At 43.4% G+C, this 23,259-nt stretch overlaps 1 protein-coding gene across 1 annotated transcript in view; it reads left to right on the forward strand.

The window, feature by feature from the left end:
* LOC115459566 (atlastin-2-like) overlaps positions 1-20,845 on the forward strand; it is a 38,597-nt gene extending 17,752 nt beyond the window's left edge. Inside the window, exon 3 of the mRNA XM_030189377.1 lies at positions 20,723-20,845. Within this exon, the coding sequence (XP_030045237.1) occupies positions 20,723-20,842 (120 nt within the window). The 3' untranslated portion in view covers positions 20,843-20,845. The remainder of the gene's footprint in view (positions 1-20,722) is intronic.
* The last annotated feature ends 2,414 nt before the right edge of the window (positions 20,846-23,259 follow it).

Below are 23,259 nucleotides of genomic sequence, written 5' to 3' on the forward strand. Positions count from 1 at the left end.
TCTCGGTCAGGTAGCGCAGGGGCGGTGGTCCCAGGCGGAAGCACGGTGGTCCATCAACCGGTTGGAGACTCGGGCCATTCGGTTGGCACTTCAGTGTTTTCAGTCAATGCTTCTCCACAAGGCAGTCAGAGTGCTCTGTGACAACGCCACAGCCGTGGCCTATGTCAATTGTCAAGGGGGCACAAAGAGTCAGGCGGTCACGGAGGAGGCGGCACTGTTATGCCAATGGGCGGAAGGTCATCTTCAGGCGCTCTCGGCGGCTCATGTGGCCGGGGTGGACAACGTGGACGCAGATGTTTGAGCCGGCATACTCTGGATCCCGGAGAGTGGTCTCTACATCGGTCGGTGTTCGGCCGAATTGTGTCAGTCTGGGGTCTGCCAGTTATGGATCTGATTGCCACAGCGCGCAATGCCCAAGTCCCAAAGTTTTCAGTCGTCGGAGAGATCCGTGAGCGGAGGGTCTCGACGCTCTGCTGTTACCCTGGCCGCAGGGATTGCTGTATGTGTTTCCTCCGTGGCCGTGGTAGGTCGAGTAATCCAGCGCATCGAGCAGCACTCAGGACGTGGTGATTTTGATAGCTCCGAACTGGCCGCGTCAACCGTGGTACGGAGATCTGGTGCGGTTGGCGGTCGCGGAGCCCCTTCAGTTGTCGGAAACAGTACTCTTGTGTCAAGGCCCGATAGTTATGCCAGACCCGGCTCGGTTCTCGCTTATGGCTTGGCTCTGAGAGGCACAGGTTGAGGAAGAAACGGGTTTTCTGCCAGAGTCATTGATACAATGTTGAATTCCCGCAGAACTCCACTTCATTGGCGTATGTTTGGGTTTGGAGATTGTTTTGAGCACTGGTGTGCAGAGCGGACGGTGATGCCTTTCCGTTCCTTGGTGGCGGAGGTCTTGGAATTTTTTGCAGGATGGTTTGGACAGGGGTCTGGCCTGGCTACCTGAAGGTTCAGGTGGGCAGCGTTGTCGTGTTTTCGGGGGGAAGGTTCAGGGGAAGTCTATAGCTTCTATTCCTGAGGTTGTTCGTTTTTTGAAGGGTGTGAAGTTGTTGCGGCCGCCTCGTCGGCGGTTGGTTCCCCCCGTGGGATTTGAATCTCGTTTTTAGATGCCTTAGTCAGACCTCCATTTGAACCTTTGGTTGCGGCTTCGTGCAAAGATCTTTTCCTTGAAGGCAGTCTTTTTGGTAGCTATTACCTCAGTCGGAGCGTCTCGGAATTGCAGGCTTTGTCGTGTAGAGAGCCCTTTCCTTTCCAAGGAAAAGGTGTCTTTGAGGTCGGTGCCTTCCTTTTTGCCCAAGGTGGTTTCAGAGTTTTCATGTTAATCAGGTCATTTCGTTGCCTGTTTTTTAGGTAACTTGGCGGGAGATTCGGAGCAGCGTTGGCTGGCAAAGTTAGATGTTCGGCGCATCTTGCAGTGTCATCTGTCTAGAACGCCAGGAGTTCAGCGCGTCGATCGTTCGTGCTCATGGTGGCCCTAAAAAGGGTTGCAGCGGCATCCAAGGCGACGATAGCAAGATGGTTGAAGGAGGCGATTGCGTCGTCCTATTTGGTGAAGGGCCGTGAGGTTCCTAATGTGTTTTTCTGCTCCTTCTACCAGAGCGGTTGCGGCCTCTTGGGCGGAGAATAGTATGATTCCCCATTCAGATATTTGTCGGGCGGCGGTTTGGTCTTCGTTGCATTCGGTTTGTGAAGATTATAGGATTTGACTGTGCATGCGAAGGAAAGAGGCGAGTTTTGGAGCAGCAGTGTTGACCTCTGGCCTTCGTAGGTCCCGCCATAAGGTGTTTACTGCTTTGGTACGTCCCACGCGTCTTGACCGGTCTGGAGGGTCGCTGAGGAAGGTGGAATTAGATCTTACCTGATACTTTTCTTTCCCTCTAGACCCTCCAGACGGTCAAGGGACCCGCCCAGGTATACTGTAGGTCAGGAGGTAGGTTTCTGTTGACATCTCTTGGCAGCTGATGATTGTCATAATATCAGACTCTTGTTACCAGTTTTTGGTTGTGTGTGGGTCTGGTGCAGGTGTGGCGTTGCAGGAAGTCCACCTGTGGAAGCACGAAAATGGACCAGTCTGTTACAATGCCAATGAAAGGAACAGTGAATGTTCTTGCAGTTGGCGGAAGCCATGTACAGGGTTGCTGGTTTAAGTTTAACGTTGTGTTTTTTTTGTTGCTCTGCTTTGTGAGTGTTATACTGGCTACTGTATGTTACTGCACAGGTTATATAGTCAGTGTTCAAAGCTCAGTTGTTTTCTCAGTCTCCCTCTGCTGGTAGGAGTGCATAACCCATGCGTCTTGACCGGTCTGGAGGGTCTAGAGGAAGAAAATTAGCAGGTAAGATCTAATTCACCATTAATGTGAACGGGAAGGAAGAGAGGAGGGTAGGTGGAGGCGAGTGGTTACGAGTCAAAAGCCATGTTAAAGAGGTGGGCTTTCAGTCTAGATTTAAAGGTGGCCAATGATGGGGTAAGACGTAGGGGCTCAGGAAGTTTATTCCAGGAGTAGGGTGCAGCGAGACAGAAGGCGGCGAAGTCTGGAGTTGGCAGTAGTGGAGAAGGGAACAGATAAGAAGGATTTATCCATGGAGAGGAGTGCCCGGGAAGGGGTGTAGGAAAGGACGAGTGTGGAGAGATACTGGGGAGCAGCAGAGTGAGTACATTATAAGGTTAGTAGAAGAAGTTTGAACAGGATGTGAAATGGATAGGGAGCCAGTGAAGGGTCTGAGGGGAAGGGGGTATGAGTAAAGTGACCCTGGCGGAAGCGAGACGGGCAGCAGAGTTTTGAACTGACTGGAGCGGGGAAGAGGGGACTAGTGGGAGGCCAGCAAGAAGGAGATTGCAGTAGTCTAAACGAGAGGTGACAAGGGTGTGGATGAGGGTTTTTGGTAGAGTGCTCGGAAAGAAAGGGGCGGATTTACGGATGTTGTAAAGAAAAAAAAGACAGGTCTTGGTGATCTGCTGGATATGAGCAGAGAAGGAGAGAGAAGAGTCCAAGATGACCCCCAAGGTTTCGAGCTGAGGAGACAGGGAGAATGAGAGAGCCATCAACAGAAATAGAAAACGGGGGGAGCGGGGAGGTGGGTTTGGGGGGGGAAATGAGAAGCTCGGTTTTGGTATATTAATTCAGGTGGCATTGAGACATTCCAGACCGCAATGTCAGACAAGCACGCATGCCATTCCTTCCTCCTTTCCTTTTTTTTTTTTCATCCTGGTAGTTTGCCTAGCCTCTCCTTCTAGAGTTGCATGGGGACAGAAATCTTACCCATCCCTGCCTGTCCCACTGAATCTTACCCGTCCTCACCTATCCCCTCAAGAATTTAACCTGTCCCCACCCAGTCCTGCAAGAATTTAATGGTACATAGTTCCAATTGACTCTCACTGGTTTTCGAGCCACAGCACTGCAGGCAAGGAAGGAACCAAAGTTGGAACTTGGAACACTCTGATGCACACACGTAAGACTTGTCTCTGATTCACTGGCACGTGTGTGCTGAGAGGTCGCAGAATGCATGCGCCAGTAGGTCAGTGACATCTGATGCTCGTGCTGTGTCAGAGCTGAGGGTCTGCACATTAGCCCATGAGCAGAGAGGATTAATAGTAACATAGTAAGTGAACAGTCCATCAATCTGCTTAATAGTCACACTCTATCAGTTCATGAACAGTGAATGTGATATTTTAGACCTTGATTATGATCTTTCTTCAGCGTTTCTAGGACATAGACTGTAGAAGTCCCTCGGCCCTATCCTTATGTTCCAACTGCTAGAGTTGCCATTGCAGTCCACTCCAGCTTAGTCATCTTCTCATTTGTGGACACAGACCGTTAAAAGTCTGCCCAGCATTGTTCTCATGTTCCAGCCACTGAAGTGCTGTCTAAGCCCTTTCCGGCCCATCCTAGATTTCCCTATAAGAGACGCAGACCATACAAGTTTGCCCGGTATCTGCCCTAATTCATCACAGCCGGATCGCCATCTAAGCGTCACTCGACACATCCACATTCATGCAGCCATTTAAGGTTTAGGTTTTTTTATAACTTCCATTTTCTACCTTTTTGAATTCTGTCACCATTTGTGTGTCTACCACCTCCTTAGTGGGAGACTTTCAGCATCTGTGCTGTTAATTTGAGGAGGAGGAGGAGGAGACAGCACTCAAAGAACTTGGTAATCGGTAGGTGAGCTGGCGCAGGTGCAGCTTACATTTCCATGGGAACCCTGCAGTAATTGTTTCAGTCCCCATGGGAACCCCACAGGACTGCTTCTGTTCCTGCGGGAACTACTACTACTTAACATTTCTAGAGCGCTACTAGGGTTACGCAGCGCTGTACAAATCAACAAAGAAGGACGGTCCCTGCTCAGAGGAGCTTACAGTCTAAAGGACGAAATATCAAGTTGATGCAGTCTAGATTTCTTGAGTAGAGGTGTGTGTGGTTAGGTGGCCGAAGGCGACATTGAAGAGGTGGGCTGTTGAGCAATGATTTGAAGATGGGCAGGGAGGGGCCTGGCGTATGGCTCAGGGAGTTTGTTCCATGCATGGGGTGAGGCGAGGCAGAAAGGGCGGAGCCTGAGTTGGCGGTGGTGAAGAAGGGTACTGAAAGGATTGGCTTTGTTCTTGAGAGCGGAGGTTACGGGTAGGAATGTAAGGGGAGATGAGGGTAGAGAGGTAAGGAGGGGCTGTAGATATCGAGTGCATTTGTAGGTTAGTAGGAGAAGTTTGAACCTGTATGCGGTACCTGATCGGAAGCCAGTGAAGTGGACTTGAGGAGAGGAGAGTGATATGAGTATATCTGTCAAGGCGGAAGATAAGACGTGCAGCAGAGTTCTGAATGGACTGAAGGGGGGATAGATGGCTGAGGGGAGGCCAGTGAGGAGTAGGTTGCAGTAGTCAAGGCGAGAGGTAATGAGAGAGTGGATGAGAGTTCGGGTGGTGTGCTCCAAAGAGGAAAGGGCGACTTTTGCTAATGTTATAGAGGAAGAAGCGACAGGTCTTGGCTATCTGCTGGATATGCGCAGAGAAAGAGAGGGAGGAGTCGAAGATGACACTGAGGTTGCGGGCAGATGAGACGGGACGATGAGGTGTTATCAACTGAGATAGAGAGTGGAGGAGAGAAGTGGGTTTGGGTGGGAAAACAGAAGTTCGGTCTTGGCATGTTTCAGTGTCAGGTGGCGGTTGGACATCCAGGCAGCAATGTCGGATAAGCAGGCCAATACTTTGGCCTGTGTTTCCGCAGTGATGGCTGGTGTGGAGAGATAAAGCTGGGTGTCGTCACTAAAGATATAGTGGAAGCCATGAGATGAGATCAGGGATCCCAGGGAAGAGGTGTAGATTGAAAAAGATGGGGTCCAAGGACAGATCCCTGTGGGACTCCAACAGAGAGCGGGATAGGGGGGAGGACGAACCATGAGAGTGCACTCTGAAGGTACGATGGGAGAGATAAGAGGAGAACAAGGAGAGGACAGAGTCCTGGAATCCAATAGAGGACAGTGTGTCAAGAAGTAAGTTATGATTGACAGTGTCAAAAGCGGCGGATAGGTCGAGGATTTGGTGAGGAACAGGTCATTGCAGGGGCGAAAGCCGGATTGAAGCGGATTGAGGATGGCATGAGAGGAGAGAAATCGAGGCAACGGCTGTGAACGGCGAGAGGAAAGGTAGGAGGAAATGGGGCGGTAGTTGGAGGGACAGGTTTTTTTTGAGGAGAGGTGTGACTACAGCATGCTTGGTTTTTTGAGGAGAGGTGGACTACAGCATGCTTGAAGGTGTCCGGGACAGTTGCAGTGGAAAGAGAGAGGTTGAGGATATGACAGGGGGGGGTGATAGTAGGAGAGATGGTGTTAAGTAAGTTGGTGGGGATGGGGTCTGAGGAACAGGTGGTGCATTTCCAGGAGGAGAGGAGATGGGCGGTTTCCTCTTCGGTGATATCAGGAAAAGAGGAGAAGGAGGCCTGGGTTGGTTGGTTGAGGGGTGGGTTATAGGATGAAGAGGAGAAGGTTTAGTGGCGAATTCAAGGTTGATCTTCTGGACCTTGTCACGGAAGTAAGCCAGTGATTGAGGAGAGAGTGAGGGGGGGTGGGAGCGGAGGCACTTTGAGGGGAATTGAGGGTGGCGAAGAGACGACGAGGGTTAGAGCTGAGGGAATTGGTCAATTGGGTGTAATATCCTGTTTGGCGAGGAATAGGAGGACAGCATGAATTTGTAGTGCATGAAATCAGTATGGGTGTCAGATTTCCTCCAGAGGCGTTCAGCCGATCGGTGCAGGAGCGAAGGTATCGGGTGCAGGGGGTCAGCCAGGGCTGGGGATTAGTACGCCTTGTGAGACGGAGACGGATGGTGCAAGGGTGTCTAGGGCCGGAGAGAGTGGCATTGTAAGTGGAGACAGCCTTGTCGACAGATTTGGAGGACATGATGGAAGGAGGAGATCAGAGATAATAGAGGATAAGGTGGGGGGTCCACAGCCTGGAGATTCCTGGAAGTGGTGGTTAGTGTTAGCGGACTGAGGGGGAGGGTGATGAAGTGTAATGTGATCAGAGAGAGGAAGAGCTGATGCACAGAAATTGGATGGTGAGCAGGTAGAAGAGAGGACGAGATCAAGACAGTGACCAGATTGGTGAGTAGGGGTGATGGAGCTCACCTGGAGGTTGAAGGAGGCGGTTAGAGTGAGGAATTGAGAAGCGTATGAGTTGGATGGGTTATCAATGTGTATGTTGAAGTCACCAGGGATGGGGATGAGGGCTCAGAAAAATGGAGAGCCAGGTATCAAAGTCAGGAAGGAAGGAAGGGAGGGACATCGGGGGGGGGGGGGCGGTGGTAATGACTTCAACTCTGAGTGGCAGTGGGTAGAATAGACGGATGGAGTGGACTTCAAAGAATGAGAAGCAGTGAGACTATGGTAGGAGGAGAGGTTGAAAACTGCAGGACGACGAAAGTAGTAGACCAACGCCGCCACCGCGGCCAACTGGGCGGGCGAATGGGAGAAAAGATAACCTCCGTGGCATAGGGCCGCGACTGAGGCAGAGTCGTCAGGGGTGAGCCAGGTTTCGGTTAGGGCGAGCAGTGAAGGGAGTGGGAGATGAAGAGATCGTGGGTGAAGGAGAGTTTGTTGCAGACTGAGTGGGTATTCACAGGGCACACGAGAAGGGGAGGGAGGAGGGGGAATGGAGATGAGATTGGAGATTTGCGGAAACATTTGCATAGATGAGACAGGACAGGTGTGGGGGACCTGGGTTGGGGTTGATGTCTCCCGCGGATAGCAGGAGGAGGAGCAAGAGAGAGCGGAGAAGGGTGGGGGAGGTAGAGCGACGAAGGCGACTAAGACGGGATGCGCTTAGGAGGAATGGGGAAGGGTTCATGGCAGGAAGGAGGTGTTGAAGGTTGAGAGCTAGGAAGGAGAGGAGGACAGTAGGGATGGTGAGGTGGTGGGGGACAGGGTAGTAGTATTGCAGTGGTGAGTAGGACGGGAGAGGACATGGCGGGGCAGTGAGTTCGTGTGGTATACTGCGGTGGGAGGGGAAAATATTAGAGAGGGATAGGGCAAGGAATAGAATGTGAATGGGGGCCATAAGTAGTAACTGAGGTTTAGCCGGGGCAGGTAGCTGGGCTGTGAGACAGGCAGTTGAGGTGAGCAGTCGGGCAGGAGAGTGATGAACTGGCAGAAAGATGGACTGGGAGACAGGCAGGCAGGTGAGCAATTGGGCAGTAGAGTGATGAGCTGGTAGGAAGATGGACTGTGGGGGCAAGCAGGTTTCAGGGTGAGCAGTCAGTCAGGAGGGTGAAGGGCTGGCAAAGTGGCAGGTTGTTGATGGGCAGGTGGTTGGCTAGCAGGCAGGAACAGGTGATTGGGTAGCGGGTAGGCAGGTCGATTGGCTAGCAGTTCGGTAGGCAGGAACAGGTGAGTGCGGTGGAGAGCACAGCAGCAGGACTGGAACAAGCTGGAATGGTTTGGAGCAGAATATAGCTGAGCTGGAAGAGCGGACTGGACAAGCTGGAGCAGAAGGACTGGAGCAAGCAGGGAGAAGCTGGATCAGACAAACTGGAACAGGCTGGATCAGAAGGACTGGAGCAAGCAGGGAGAAGCTGGATCGACACTGGAACAGCTGGATCAGAAGGACTGGAGCAAGCAGGGAGAAGCTGGATCAGACAAACTGGAACAGGCTGGATCAAGGACTGGAGCAGCAGGAGAGCTGGATCGGCGGACTGGAACAGGCTGGATCAGAAGGACTGGAGCAAGCAGGGAGAAGCTGGATCGAGCGACTGGAACAGGCTGGATCAGAGGACTGGAGCAAGCAGAGAAGCTGGATCGAGCGGACTGGAACAAGCTACAGATGGACTGGAACAGCAGGGAGAAGCTGGATCGGGCGGACTGGAACAAGCTGGGACAGATGGACTGGAACAAGCAGAGACGCTGGAACAGTTGGAGCAGATGGACTAGAACGAGCAGGGAGAAGCTGGATCAGGTGGACTGGAACAAGCTGGGGCAGATGGCTGAACAGCAGGGAGAAGCTGGATCAGGCGGACTGAAACAAGCTGGAGCAGATGGACTGGAACACGCAGGAAGAAGCTGGATCAGGCGGACTGGATCAGGGAATCCCACAAACCCATTCCTGTACAGATCTCTACTTCCTTCCCTTTGTATTTTCTGAGTGCTATTGCTTTGCTTTCATTCTTTTCCTACTTACTGAACCATAATGTCTTCTCTCTCTCTCTCTCCCTTGCTAATTTGATGCCTCTCTTTTTTTTTTTTGTACATGGTTTCTCTAACTTTGAGATCTCCTACTCCTGTTCATCTATTTTCCATATTTTTGTCTAACATTTTATAATATAGTTATTTAAAATATATACCACAAATCTGTTATTTCTTAGTGGTTCATAACATTAGCATAAGAAATAATTCCGAGACATAGTATAAAGACCACAATAAATACAACAGTGTTTCTAAAAACCTACTTACGTTGATTTAGAAGGGATACTTTTAATTTGAAATATTATTGATGATGTAATTTCCTGATTGTAGTCTGTTTTTCTTTATGGTGATAGCCTACTCTGAACTCTAGTTTGGGGATAAAGTGAGTTATGAAAACCTAAAGTATCAAGTACACTATCCTTTTAACCCAGTATTTTAAAAGCTTGGGTAAAATAAAACGCTTTAATCTTTTTTTTTTGAAAGTCAAGTTTACCACACATTGGTCACAACAGGTAAGTAGTTCTAAATGTGAGGACTTGAAAATAGTGTCCTATTTAAAATATTCATATCACATATCTGTGAAGGGAGGAATTGCAATTAAACTGCATTCTTGATCTTGGATATTGCAAAGTATTATAAAGAGAAAGAAAGGGCCAAGGACAGGTAGTGACACCCTCAGCCATACAGATTTAAACAGCATAACTACTTTGTAATAGATGCACCATTCTCTTGGTGACCAATGTAAAGAGCCAAGCACAGAAGAAAAGTAATCTCATAACTTTTATACTTGCTGCCAGCTGTGCTGCAAAATTCTGTATAGGCTGCAGTTGTCTAACATAAGCAGAGGGTATTCCCAGGAACAATATAATCCAATGATGAGAGAACAAACAACTGGAATACCATCCTAAAATCTACTATTTCCAAATAACCCTTTAATTTTCTTAGTGAACATAATTAAAAAAAAAAAAACGACCTTGACACTAAATCTCAAACGCACACTTGATATAACTCTTAAGTCCAAAACAATACCAAGATGTCTAACTTCAGGTGAGATCAGAATTTTCTGACCATCAATCTCTTACCTCAGGTGGAATAGTTTCTGTACTATGAATAATCAATATTTGTGTGTTTCAGGTTAAGCATCCCCTGAGTAAGCAACCAGAGGCTACTGTTTTAATGCAGTTGCCCATGTGTTTCAAAGAATTCTCAACTACCTAATATTAGCAAAACTGTTATATTGTTTTCATATAGATGATCAGCATTCAAACATGATAAATCGCATAAAGGATGAATGGAAGTGTTGGAAAGGATAGCTGACCAAGCTGACCCCTGATATAAACTCTTTATTTCTCATTGATTATCTTTGTTTCAAATCTTACCGTTCAATCTAGCACTTCAGTCCCTATCCCTAATGCTGCTAACCAATTCAGTAGAAGTCATAAACCACAGAGTAAAAGGCTGCTGTAGCATCTAAGAATGTCATCAGTACAGAATTCCCCTTAACCAAGATGACCAGCCACCTATCCACTGTTACCACCAAAATAATCTTTGCTATATCAACACAAAATACAAATTATTGATCTAGCACAGAAAGCATTCTGTATATGGCTGTAGTTGATCAAGTACTGCATGTTAATTTTAGAAAAATGAAAATTTGAAGGAGGTCTAGAATTAATAATTTCAGGATCCACATTTTTTTTCAAAATTGGTTGTATAACAGCTTGCTTTAGTATTATATAGGTAGAACATGGGACATTAATGAACTGTTAATAAGATCAACGAAGTTAGAGAGCATTGCCTTACTACAGCTCTTAAGTAACTCAAGGAAATGGATTTGCCCAGTTAACAAATTAACTTAGTTAAATCCTCTTAAGTGAAAATTACCCTCCCTTCAGCCAGTAAATATGTATTCTATTTCACAATGTATATACTTTTTCACATGCAGGTGAAAAGAGTGGGTTTGGAGGAAGATATGGTGGGAAAATATGCACAGGATTTTCAGGTGAAATATCCATGCATACTTTCCCATCCATACTTCCCGCAGTAAAACAGTTGCAAAATCATAAGATACTTTTATATCAATGGTGATCCCTAGTGCATGTTTTTAGAGACACACTGTGTTGGGCTTCATGTTAAATATTAGCTTGGGTATCTATGAATATAGTGTTCTTGCAGACCTACAAACTACCTGAACATTTTTAAAACTGCACTGTTTTCAGTGCATTAACCTTCTGCTTCTTTCAATCTTGTCCCAAAATCAACTCAAGTTCACTTCTGTGTTTAGTGTTTGCTAAAACATGTAGAAGGAAACCCTATATCTGTCCAGCCTTTACTTGTCAGATTTATGGAAGCCTTTCGTGAAGCCAGACTCTTGTGTTTTGGAATCCCAGTGTGGTTCTAACCCAGCTGATTAAAGACCCTTTGAGCCACTGAAATCCTATGGGCTCAAGTATTTGACGTATAATGCAATTTTCTATGGTGATCACTTTAGCTCAGAGTAAATGAGCTCCAGGCTTTAGTAACATATCCACCTTACATTAGGTTTCATTATAAAAGGATGATGGTTCATACTCATTTTGAGTTACTGCCTAAGAGCTACTCTCTTGTTTTTGTTTTTGGTTAATTTTTTTTTTGTTCTTTAACCAGTTGACTGGTTAAGGAGTGATCTTATGCTCATAGAGGCAAACAAGCTTTGCACAGTTTGTATCGTAAGGCAACTGGAGTAGATCAAAGATTACAAAAAGTTTGTTCAATTTTTTTTTTGCCCCCAACAGACCTGAGATTGCAGTAACCAAAAAGACAATTGCTAATTGGTTATGCCCAAAAAGAAAAAAGTTTGAAAATAATGGTACAAGTCACACAAGAACCCCAGGGAATATATGATATAAACATTTAAGTGTTGGTAGATAGAGGATGATTTGCAGTCCCTGTGAAGAAATTGAAGTGGGCTTCAATATGGTAATTGAAAAAGTTAGTGTTATGACAGTAAATTTTCAGAAATGCTTCTTAAGTTAAAGTTTTTGAATATTTTTGTACTGGTATAGAAACATAATTCAGAAAAAACAGAAGATTTCTGAAAAAAGAAGTGGGCTTAAAGGATCAAGTGATATCGCCTTAACATTGGTGTAGCAGTTTAATCTCTGCCCATCTGTGATCTCAAGTAGATTGATGATACTTTCATTTGTTTCAGCTGAGTACTCTTTCCTTTTCCCTGGGCGAATTGGTTATGTCCAGGTAGGTGTAACTCTAGATAGGTATGTCAAGGCTATTGATGATAAAGCCATAGTAGCATCTTGCCTTGTCAAACATTAGTCTCAGTTTGAGAAGATTTACAAAGCAGCAAGACTTCGTACATTTACACACAGTTTCTATTTGGTTTCTTGGACTCGACAACAGTAATTTTAGTCACTTTGCCCTTAAAATTTTATTCAAGGGATAGAATCCAACTTTATCCTCTTAGGGCTATAATTTAAAAAAAAGATTCTCTTCCCTATTGGCAGCTAGCAGCTATCCTGCTTTGGCAACTCCAGTGCTGTAGGTCACTTGTCACATGCTGCAAGTGAAGGTGCTGTGCAGCTCAGGGGCAGGGGAAGACATCTTGACTGTAAGTTGATTACTGTTAGTCTGATGTCGGTACCGGGCAAAATGGTAGAGGCTATAGAATAAAATTACAGAGCACATACAAAAACATGGGCTGATGAGACAGCACGGATTTAGTGAGGGGAACGTCTTGCCTCACTAATCTACTGCATTTTTTGAGGGGGTGAACAAATGTGGACAATGGGAGCTGGTGGATATTGTGTATCTGGATTTTCAGAAGGTTTGACAAAGTGCCTCATGAAAGACCAGAGGAAACTGGAGAGTCATGGGATCGGAGGTAGGGTATTACTATGGATTAAGAGCTGGTTGAAAGGAAGCAGAGTAGGATTGAATGGTCAGTATTCTCAATGGAGAAGGGTAGTTAGTGGGGTCTGTGCTGGGACCGCTGCTTTTTAACATAGTTATAAATGACCTAGAGATGGGAGTAACTAGTGAGGTAATTAAATTTGCAGGTAAAACACAGTTATTCAGGGTTGTCAAGTCGAAGGAGGAGTGTAAGATTACAGGAGTACCTCGCAATACTGGGGGATTGGGCATCCAAGTGGCAGATGAAGTTCAGTGTTGACAAGTGGAAAGTGATGCATGTGGGTAAGAGGAACCAGAGTTAGAGCTGTGTCATGCAAGGTTCCGTGTTAGGAGTCACAGACCTAGAAAGGGATCTTGGAGTCATCGTTGACAAGATTTTGAAAACTTCTGCTCAGTGTGCTGTGCTGCGGCGGCTAAGAAAGCGCACAGAATGTTGAGTAGTATTAGGAAAGGGATGGAAAACAAATACAAGGATGTTATAATGCTGTTGTATCGCTCCATGGTGCGACCACACCTCAAATATTATGTCCAGTTCTGATCGCCGCATCTCAAAAAGATAAAAGGAATTGGAGAAGGTGCAGAGAAGGGCAACGAAAATGATAAAAGGGATGGAACGACTTCCCTATGAGGAAAGGCTAAGAAGGTTAGGGCTCTTCAGCTTGGAGAAAAGGCGGCTGAGGGGTGATATGAAAGAAGTGTACAAGATAATGAGCGGAGTAGAGCGGACAGATGTGAAGCATTTGTTTACACTTTCAAACAATAATAGAACCCATGGGACACAGATGAAGCTATAATATGGTAGATTTAAAACAAATAGGAGAACGTTTTTCTTTATGCAGTGTGTAGTTGGACTCTGGAACTCGTTGCCAGAGAATGTAGTGGCAGCAGCTGGCCTTATGGAGTTTGGGGGGGGGGGGGGGGTTGGACAGATTCTTGAAGGAAAAGTCCATTGAACATTATTCTAAAAAAATTTTTTTTAATGGGTTTTGCCGTGTTCTTGGAGCCTGGATTGGCCGCTGTCGGAGACAGGATGCTGGGCTTGATGGACCCTTGGTCGTTTCCCAGTATGGCGGTGCTTATGTATTTGGGGATGAAATGTGAGTATAGCCAAGACTATATCATGTTTGGCTGCCTATATGGTTGGCAGGGCGGAGACTTCACAACCAACGTTTAAGCATAAATGACTGGGGCCCGCACAAAGTGGCAGGCGTGGGTCTTTGTGCTGTATTTACTATTACTGTGCATTTCTCCCTTTTGTTGAAGACAACCTTCACTAAGGATTCTCATGCATGTGACTAGTCATCCTGCTTAAAAAAAAAAAAATCCTAAAGTTGCGTACCTGTAGCGGGTATTTTCTAAGGACAATAGGATAATGTCACATACATTCCCCCCCCTTCTGAAGTTTTATTTCTATTCTTAAATACCTGTTACAAAAGACAGTTTTTGTTTTCTTTATGGCTAGTGGTGTCTTTCATGGAACAGATTTAGTCAAAAGTTTTGAACATGAGATTTTGAGTCCATGCAAGTCCTTTATTCAGCCAGTCATATAAAGTTATGTTCTTATAACCTAGTGAGACAAGGAGTCTAAGCATCTAAACAGCAGATAAATGTAATGTGGACAAGTGAAAAGTGATGCATATAGATAAAAATAATCCTAACTATATAGGTACATGATACTGAGCTCCATATTAGGACGCGCCATTCAGGGAAAGGAATTTGAAGTCATTGTGGCCAGTACATTGAAATTTTCAGCTGTGTTGTGACAGTCAAAAACGTAAATCAAATGTTAAAGAATTATTCGGAAAGGGATGGAGAATAAAACCTTGCTTATTATAAATGCCTCTTTATCAATCCATGGTGTAATGTGTGAGGTTCTGGTTTCCCTGTTTCAAAAATGATAGAACTCGAAAGCTACAGAGAAGGGCAACCAAAATGTTAAAGGGGATGGGACAGTTGCCCTGTTAAGAGGGTGAAATAGGCTGTGGGGCTCATTTTCAAAGCATTTAGACTTACAAAGTTCCATAAATTGCAATGCAACTTTGTAAGTCTAAGTGCTTTGAAAATACGCCTCTGTGGCTCCTTGGCTTGGAATGCTGAGAAGAGATATGATAGTCTATAAAATCATGAATGGAGTGGAACAGGTGAATAGGGAAAGGTGGTTTACCCTTTCAAAGAGTACTCTAGTGGTTCCCAAACCTGGCCTAGGGAATCCCCAACCAGGCAGGCTTTCATGATATCCACAATGAATCATTGATTATGCAGTCTAAACAATTTTATTATCACCAAATGGAAAATTGAAAAATATACAAAAAAAATGTAGCCCACTCCAAGCTACTGCTGAAGCAATCCATGCTTAAATCTTGCTGTAATATCTTCACTCTATTCATTAAAGCCAAGCCACTGTTTGAACAGTCACTTCACAAGATCGCAATCTTGTAAGCTCACAGTTCACACTTGAGGAGGAAAAATCTTCCTAATCATTCCACATGGTACATACTGTTACTCCATCCTCAAAACCTGTGTTGCATGTGATATTCTAATGGCTTGTCAGAATGCCTCAATCGCAGAAGTTTGACGTTCATCCTCAAACATTCACGAATTCAGCAGCTTAGTCTCAACACTGCTTTGTGTTTCGCCACAATGGCATCTTCAGGAGACTAAACCTAGAACATACATTTCCATAAAATATCCTCAAGTCACACATATCACGTACATTATACCAAAAAATTAAAACATCTACATAACCAAACAGCTTGTATAAATTGATGTACGGCACTGCCCAGATAGAAACCCGGACGTCTACTGCTGGATGATGGGCTCTCAGCAAATGACCCATTATAAACCAGAAACAGCACTGGGAAGACCACAAGGCCTAAACTTGCATCGAATCAATTTCTTCAATCCCCAGTCAATTTATTTGTACAACCCCCAAGGTTCAATTGTATTCCAAATATATTGTGCTGTTCCCTACGTATCAAAATAACCAATATATCCCCTCTTCTCTGTAATACTACCTGTTCCAAGATTACAAACTGTAAATCTGTCCTATATTTAGTTCATCTCCAGTTAAAGGAACATCATCCTTGTTAAGTCTGAGATTGCTCAGATGTTGTGCAAGCCTTTAACTGTTTTGGGGTTTTTTGTCCCAGGTACCATTTATCATACCGGCATCTCTAATCCTATAAATGACTTGATGAGAAGAACAATCTGTATGTTGCTGCTTTAAATTATATCATTTGGTAGTTGATGAATTATTATAGAATCAGTAATTATGGCAAATTTGCAATAAACAGTGTCTGCAAGCTGTGTTTCCCTGTTCTCTCATTAGATCTGGCAACTAAGATTTTTAAATAACTGTCCCAGATTCCTGCCTCTTGTATAGGCAAACCTGGGTTCAATGCTTTTATGAAATATCTGAGCATCCAGCAGCTATATCTTCTGACAAGCCATTAGAATCTTGCATGCAACATAGGTTTTGAGGATGGAGTAACAGCATGTACTATGTAGACTGATCAGGAGATTTTTCCTCTTCAAGTGTGAACTGTGAGCTTACAGTTGGATCCTGTGAATTGGCTCCTCAATGTCTTGGCTTTATGAGTAGAGTGAAGATGATATAGCAAGATTTAAGCATGGATTGCTTCAGTGGGAGCTTGGGTTGGGCTATATTTTAGTTTTTGTATGTTTTCAACTTTGCATTTGGTGTTAAAAATTGTTTTATTTATTTATTGCATTTGTATCCCACATTATCCCACCTCTTTGCAGGCTCAATGTGGCTTACAGTACATCATGGGTACTGGAAATAGGAGTGCATATACATTAGGTTTACAGAAGATGTGTGTTACATAGTGGTGAATTATATAATGGTGTTAATGTTTAGATTGTTGCATTCAATATTATATTAAATCATTGATTTCACATGAACAAATCATTGTATTTGAGATACCTGTTAGTGTAATTAATATGCATGAGAGATGCACATGCCTGACACCTCCATTATATGCAAATCTCTCATGCATATTCATTAGTGATATCCTAAAAACCTGGCTGGTGGTCCCCCAGGACAGGTTTGAGAACCACTGCATTACAGAATATGTAACATTCAGATATGACCTGGATTTTGCTTGAATAGCAATAGACAGCCTGCAAAAAGTGTTCTACACATGGAGGCAGTTCTATAACTGAGTGCCTGATAGAACTCACTCCATAAAGGAAAGTAGGCGCCTACTTTCCTTTCTAGAATACTAGTGTAACAGGTAAGATACACAAGTATAGCTTAATTGCAAGCATTCCAGCCAGAGAGCTGGCATAAGTGTGCCTAAGTTGTAGAGCTGCGCATATAATTTAGCACCCCGCCCAGATTCTGCTTATGCATATGTCTACATGCCTCCGATGAGATGTGTGTATTTATAAAAGTGATTGGGTAGAAATTGTACATATGCATGGCGTATGTGTGCACACATACATATGCCAGTGTTCTAATGGTGTATGCATATATCTGGTTTTAACTGTAAGCACCTTTAAAGAGTTACCCCCTTACTCTCAGGAAATTGGTTGACTGAATATGCTAGCTAGGACAATTGCTAAGTGTAATTCCAAAGGTTTACTAGTATTAGGTCCACAGAATGCAGAGCTGGCAAACAGTTGGATAGTAGTTTTAGGTGGTATTGTGCATATTTTTTTTTTCTTCATACTGTTAAAATTGTGCTGCTTGACTTTTGGAATTTGAAAGACGGTTGTAAACCAGAGAGTTCATAGCTGCTGATGACTCCAAAGGTGCCAGATTCTTTACATGAAATTTATGTTCCAAAGAAAGTAGAAGCAACCATCAATCCATGTAAGGTGATTTATTTAATTTTCTATTCATTATTTCATTTATTTTCCAGGCAGGGCCCAGTATATCTATTCCCCCCCTCCCTGCACACTACAGCCCCCTGAGCCTCATTGTGCCCTCCCCTGGGCGTACTTTGAAGGACCCTGGTGGTCTAGTGGCCTCTTCAGGGGCAGGAAAGAATCCCACTCTTTCCTGCCTGCTGTACTCCGGCATTGCCGCATCTTCAAAATGGCTGCTAGAAGAGGCATTAGACCACCAGGGCCCTTCAAGGTAGGCTCAGAGGGCTGTAGTATACAAAGGAGAGTGCTGGAAACAAAATTAGGGGTGGTGGCAGGGGCCAAATGACATCTTCTGCCCAGGGCCCAGATCACTGTCAGTCTGCCCCTGGGCAGATTACAATAAAACACACACATACACATTATAAAATCAAATATATGCAACATACACATATCAAACTGTGCCTTCCTCAACTGTTGAGGTTGTATGATCGAGGCACTACATTAAAAAAAAAAAAAAAAAAAAAATCATCCCGCATCAAAAAGAAATGTCTTCAAATACTTCTTGAACTGTGGCCTCCCAAAATGTATGTTTAACATCAACATCATTAATTGCTTCATATTATCTAATTGCAGTGAACAAACTGGTCAGTACAACTGTAATGTATGTGATAAATACAAGGGGTAGTTCCATAGAATAATACAAGACCAGATATCAACTCCCAAAAAGTATAAATATTCTACTATTGTGAGACTACAAACTCAAGACTCGCTTCAGGCTTTTAAATAATTTTTTTTAATAATTGAGGAGAAAAAGGAGACTTCAGAGATTCATCAGAACCAACATCGGACACTTAAAAACTCTATTGTGTCAATGCCGGTGTCCAGTTTCTTTCATTAGTCTCCAAAAAAAACTCCATGAATTATAATGGGCGAATTTTAAACTTGATTTTTAAATGGCTTAAATGTTCAAATGGTGACAATGACCTTCAAAAGGTGTGTGAATCAAACTGAAAACAGCACTTAACGTTGGGTTGTCAATATGTACATATGGCAAGGGTGCACAGCTTGGGTGGGGCCCAAAAAAAGTGTTATTTCCCATTCCAGAAGGGAACTTGTGTATAATCTCAGAGAAGGTTAGGATTTACAGCTGCTCTTGGAGATGTCTAGGTTTTGCAAAAGTGGTTTTTGGGCAGCACTGTACAGGAAGGATTAGGGGAGCTCACCCCCTTATTCCCCAACCCACAATAATTTTGCACTAATTAGGAAAATTTAGATGTGTAGGTTTCCAAAATGGTAGATACGAATGTTTTAAGTTTCGGCTTTCAAAAGTGTATGTTCTAAAATACCAACATACACACAAGTGCTGACAGTATTGCTGGATTGCATCATTGATGCTTTAGATGTTCACATATGCAAAATGAGTGCTGTGCCACATGTAGCCGCCCACACACGTTCATTCCTGCATGTATTTTAGAAAATACTATACATAGATTCTTTACTAAGGTGCGCCGATAAATGGGCTGCTCTAATGTAGGCATGTGTTTTGGGTGCATGCAGATTCATTTTCAGCGCACCTGTAAAAAAGGCCTTAAAAAAAACTTTTGCAGAAAATGGATGTGCAGCAAAATAAAAAATTGGCAGATGTCCATTTTGGGTCTAAGACTTTACTGCCAGCCATTGACTTAGCAGTAAGGTCTCGCGCGTTAACTGTGTGTTAATTGTCTACGCGCATAGAATGACAATTACAGCCCGTTTTCTGCTGCGCGCCAGAAAATAAAAATTATTTTCCAGTGCACGTAGCGGATGTCAAAAATGAAATTACCAACAAGCACGCGGTAGCCATGCGGTAACTCAAAATTGACATGTATTGGGCACTCGTAGGCGCCTACGTAGCTTAGTAAAAGGGCCCCTAAAATACTAGTGGCATTTGACACACCTTGACCTGGATGTCTCAATTCCAGTTTCTGCATTCTATTGTGCCTTTAAATGTACTTGGTTGATTCAGTTAGTGGAGGGAAAAAATACCTCACACTTATAAATCTTAGTGAGAGAGAGTATCATGGCTTGCTTAGATCCATACAGATGTTCTTTTAAACCAAGGGTTCTCAGCTCAGTCTTTGGGATACACCAGTCCAATATGGCTTTCAAGATATTTGCAATGAATATGCATGAGATTATTTTGCATGCACTGTTTCTATTGTATGCAAATCTATCTCATGCATATTCATTGAGATTTTGAGAACCTGTCTGATTTGGTGAGGACTGGATTGAGACCCCCTGCTTTAAACTGAGAAAACGGTTTTCCTGCAGGTGTTGCCTTATAAATAATCCGGTTGACCACCTACTGATTTCTTTGCTAATCCTACAGTATAAAGAATCTTTTATACAATGCATTTAATTACTTGCTAATATCTCTTTGAGGAACATTTTAACTTCAATCTGGATTAACTTCAAGTTAATGACTGGGATAGTTAATGCTTTGCTTTGATCTTTTGGTATGAGTTCATGGAATGTATCCTCATAGTACATAGTCTTTGTCAGACTAAGAGAAAATAAATGTTGCAGTTCTGCACCCTTTCGCTTGGAAAAGGAAATCCTGGAAAATGGAAGAGAACTTAAAAGTATGCTTGCATCAAGCAGATTAGTAAGCCTATAAAGCAGAAATGATCAGCACTGTTAGGAATACTTGTGCTAAATTGCTCTCTCTTTCCTTTTTGCTGCGCAGCGGAGTCCCAGGAAGGTGAGATACTACCGGAGGTTGATTAAATGTTCCTTTATCAATCTGCTTCTTTTTCATTTTTTTTCTGTAAGTCTGGGAACTCTCTAACACATCACTCCATGTTTTAGGTGTTTTGCAAACTGTTTGACGTTTGTAGACGTCGGATGACCCGTCGTGCTGTTGCATCAGCGCAGAGGCAGAGACTATCCTCCAACAATAACAAGAAGAAAAATTAGTTTATGTTCATTGTTCTGTTTCTGACGTATTCATACTTATAGGACATTAAGCAGACACTAATATAGGCCAAATTCTGTAAACATTGACTTGATGGTGCCTATAGGGTATGGAATTGCACATCTTTTAGGGACTATAAAGATTTTTGAATTCAATGAACCAGTTTAGAAGTCATATATATCCATCTACTGTGAAGGATTAATCCCATTATTTTGTAGCAGCATAACCTTTTATCTGTTTATTTTACTGTAGTTTAATTTAGTTTTGAGATTTTCAGTTTTGTTTTTTTTATTTTGTATGTTTTTGTTTACCTTACCATTTTCTTTTTTCTTTCTTTTTTTTTCCTTTGGCATGTTTCATATTGCAGGTATTGAAGCCACTGAGTGATAATTTGATGGAGGATAACATAAAACAGACTATGAGAAACTCCATCAAAGCAGGTCTGACTGAGCAAGTGTCACAACATGCCAGATTAAAGACAGACTGACCAATCATCTGTCTTCAGCTGTGCCCTTCTATCCCAGACTTGTGTGCTGTACAATGAGAACTCAGATAAACCAAAGTTTACAATCGGAACTGTAATGTAGTTATAGTGAGACTTCACATGATACTGCCACCAAGTGTGAAGAATATGCTTGTCTGCATTTATATGAGACAAACTAGTGCCATGGAGACTGGCAGATGAATTTTTAATAAAATACAGTAGTGACTGACTTTGCTCATTTTGTGCCAAGTTCAATTATCCTTGTTTTGCTTTATGGTTAATCTTTTGCTCATTAAAAAAAAAATTTGTCTTGTGCAAAGAAGGTATTTCAGGGAAATGATAGCTTTTCTTTTTACAGGAAGTCTGAGGAAATCTTTTGAAAGAACATATCCAGACTTCATGTTTTTGTTTTGATTTAGCATTTTGAGTTTTTAATAAAAATTCTGATTGGATTGTCAGTATTTGTCACTTGCAAAGTCATAATTCAGCCACTAATTGGAAGTTAATATATAACTAGTTTTACACAGTTGCATGTAGCAGTTCCTGTGAAAAAACAAATACAGGGAACTGTTCCAGCTGTGTTGATGGGTTTTTTTTTTTTTTGTTGTTTGGTTTTGTTTTAATTTACAAACTTGCTCTTACAGAGATGCAAATTGAGAAATACATAACTGTCATTTTCTGCAGTTTAGCCTTTGTGTACATAAGACACTTTTCATTGAGGAAAAATTACATCCCAAAACTTACCTGTAGCTAAGATTGTCTGTACAGTATCTTTAATTTTTATTTTCTGTGAAATCACAGCTTAGAGAATGTATGAAGTATAAATATAAATACCAATTTTGTATGGGAAGTTTTGTAGTTTATGGCAAAATCTGGTTCTGTGGTAGGTTAAGTACAGTACCTGTAAAGAAATGTTTGTGGCTCATAACTGTGAATGCACATGCAACTTGCAGTTTTTTTATATATATTTGTGATATTAACTTACCTTGAACACTGCAGTCTTGACCCTCTCCATCCTCAATGGAAAACAATGGGGGGGGGGGGGGTTGTTGTAAAGCTTTTGGTTTGCTATTAAATTTTAAATTTCTTCTGTAACTTATTTTCAATACACAAATTAAAATCAGTTGTATATATAAAACAGTGCTTTCCTCAAGGAACAGAATGTGTGGGCTCCAATATAATTAATTCTATTTGCAAATAGTTCATTCTTAATATGAAACGAACATTGCCCTACCTTAGCCTTGTGCTGATAAATAAATTTTTTTTTTCTTTATAACAATTATGTGAATGTGATCTCCCCTGCCGTGTAGTCATTACTGTTTTGTTTGGAAGGTGATGAATAATGTGGAAATACATTTTTAGGCATTCATATTCATAATACTTTCATGCTGACTACTTTCAGAAATGTTTATTAATCATTTTAACATTGTATATAATTTCCAAATATAAATAATGGCCTCTCCCCCCTCCTTTATTTTAATTAATAGATGTTCCTGCCAGCCATACTTTCACACACTTCTCCCTTGTTTTCTAGTTCTGTAATGGTATATTCTCCGAGGACAAGAAGGCTGCTTGTTCTCACATGTGGGTCTGCGTCCAAGCGGCCCCAGGAACGGAGATTTTTTTCTAGTAAAATCTAAAGAGCTTTGCGACAGCCAGCAAAGTGCGGGACGGACGCACTGCGCATGTGCAGCCATCTTCCCACCCGCGCGTCCGTTCCCTCAGTTTTTTTTCTTTTCCGCGGTGGAGAGTGGCTGCAAGTCGGTCTCTCTCCCTCAGGTCCCAGGAAAAACTTAGGCGCCTTTCGCGTGTTCTTTATCGCTTTCTTTTTGTTTTACATCGCCTCTTTTTTGTTTTTTATTTCCAGTTTAAAAAAAAAAAAGGAAACTTATTTTTTTTTTCTTAGTTTTTGTCCCTTGGTAAGTTTCCTTTCGTTTCCGTTGCGGCCTTCTTGGGCTGCACGTCCGCGATACCCTTTTTTGTGCCCTTAATTGGCACAATTGAGCCGTTTGATTTTGTCGCCGCGATTTTTCCGCTGATGTCATCGAAGCCTCCCAGCGCTTCAAGAAGTGTGCTCGGTGCCAGCGGTCGATCTCTGGCACTGATCCGCACTCCTGGTGCATCCAGTGCCTTGGGCCCGACCATCGCCAGACGCAAGTTGTGTCTGAGCTTGAAGAAGCGGACACAGGCGTCGAGAAGAGCTCTTTGGAGCTCCGACTGATTCCTCGGTCGACGTCGACTGCGGTACTGAGGTCGGTGTCATCGATATCGGCACCGGGGATGGCATCGACATTGGGAACGCAGGTAACGGCTGTCCAAACTTCATCTTTAGCTGGGAGCAGTGAACCGTCGAGTGGGTCTCCACCTCTCTTGAAGACTCCTGCTGTGCAGGCCCACCCCCGAGGAGGCGTGTGGATTCC

This window comes from Microcaecilia unicolor, unplaced genomic scaffold (genome assembly GCF_901765095.1).
Source record: "Microcaecilia unicolor unplaced genomic scaffold, aMicUni1.1, whole genome shotgun sequence".
NCBI classification, from domain to species: Eukaryota; Metazoa; Chordata; class Amphibia; order Gymnophiona; family Siphonopidae; genus Microcaecilia; species Microcaecilia unicolor.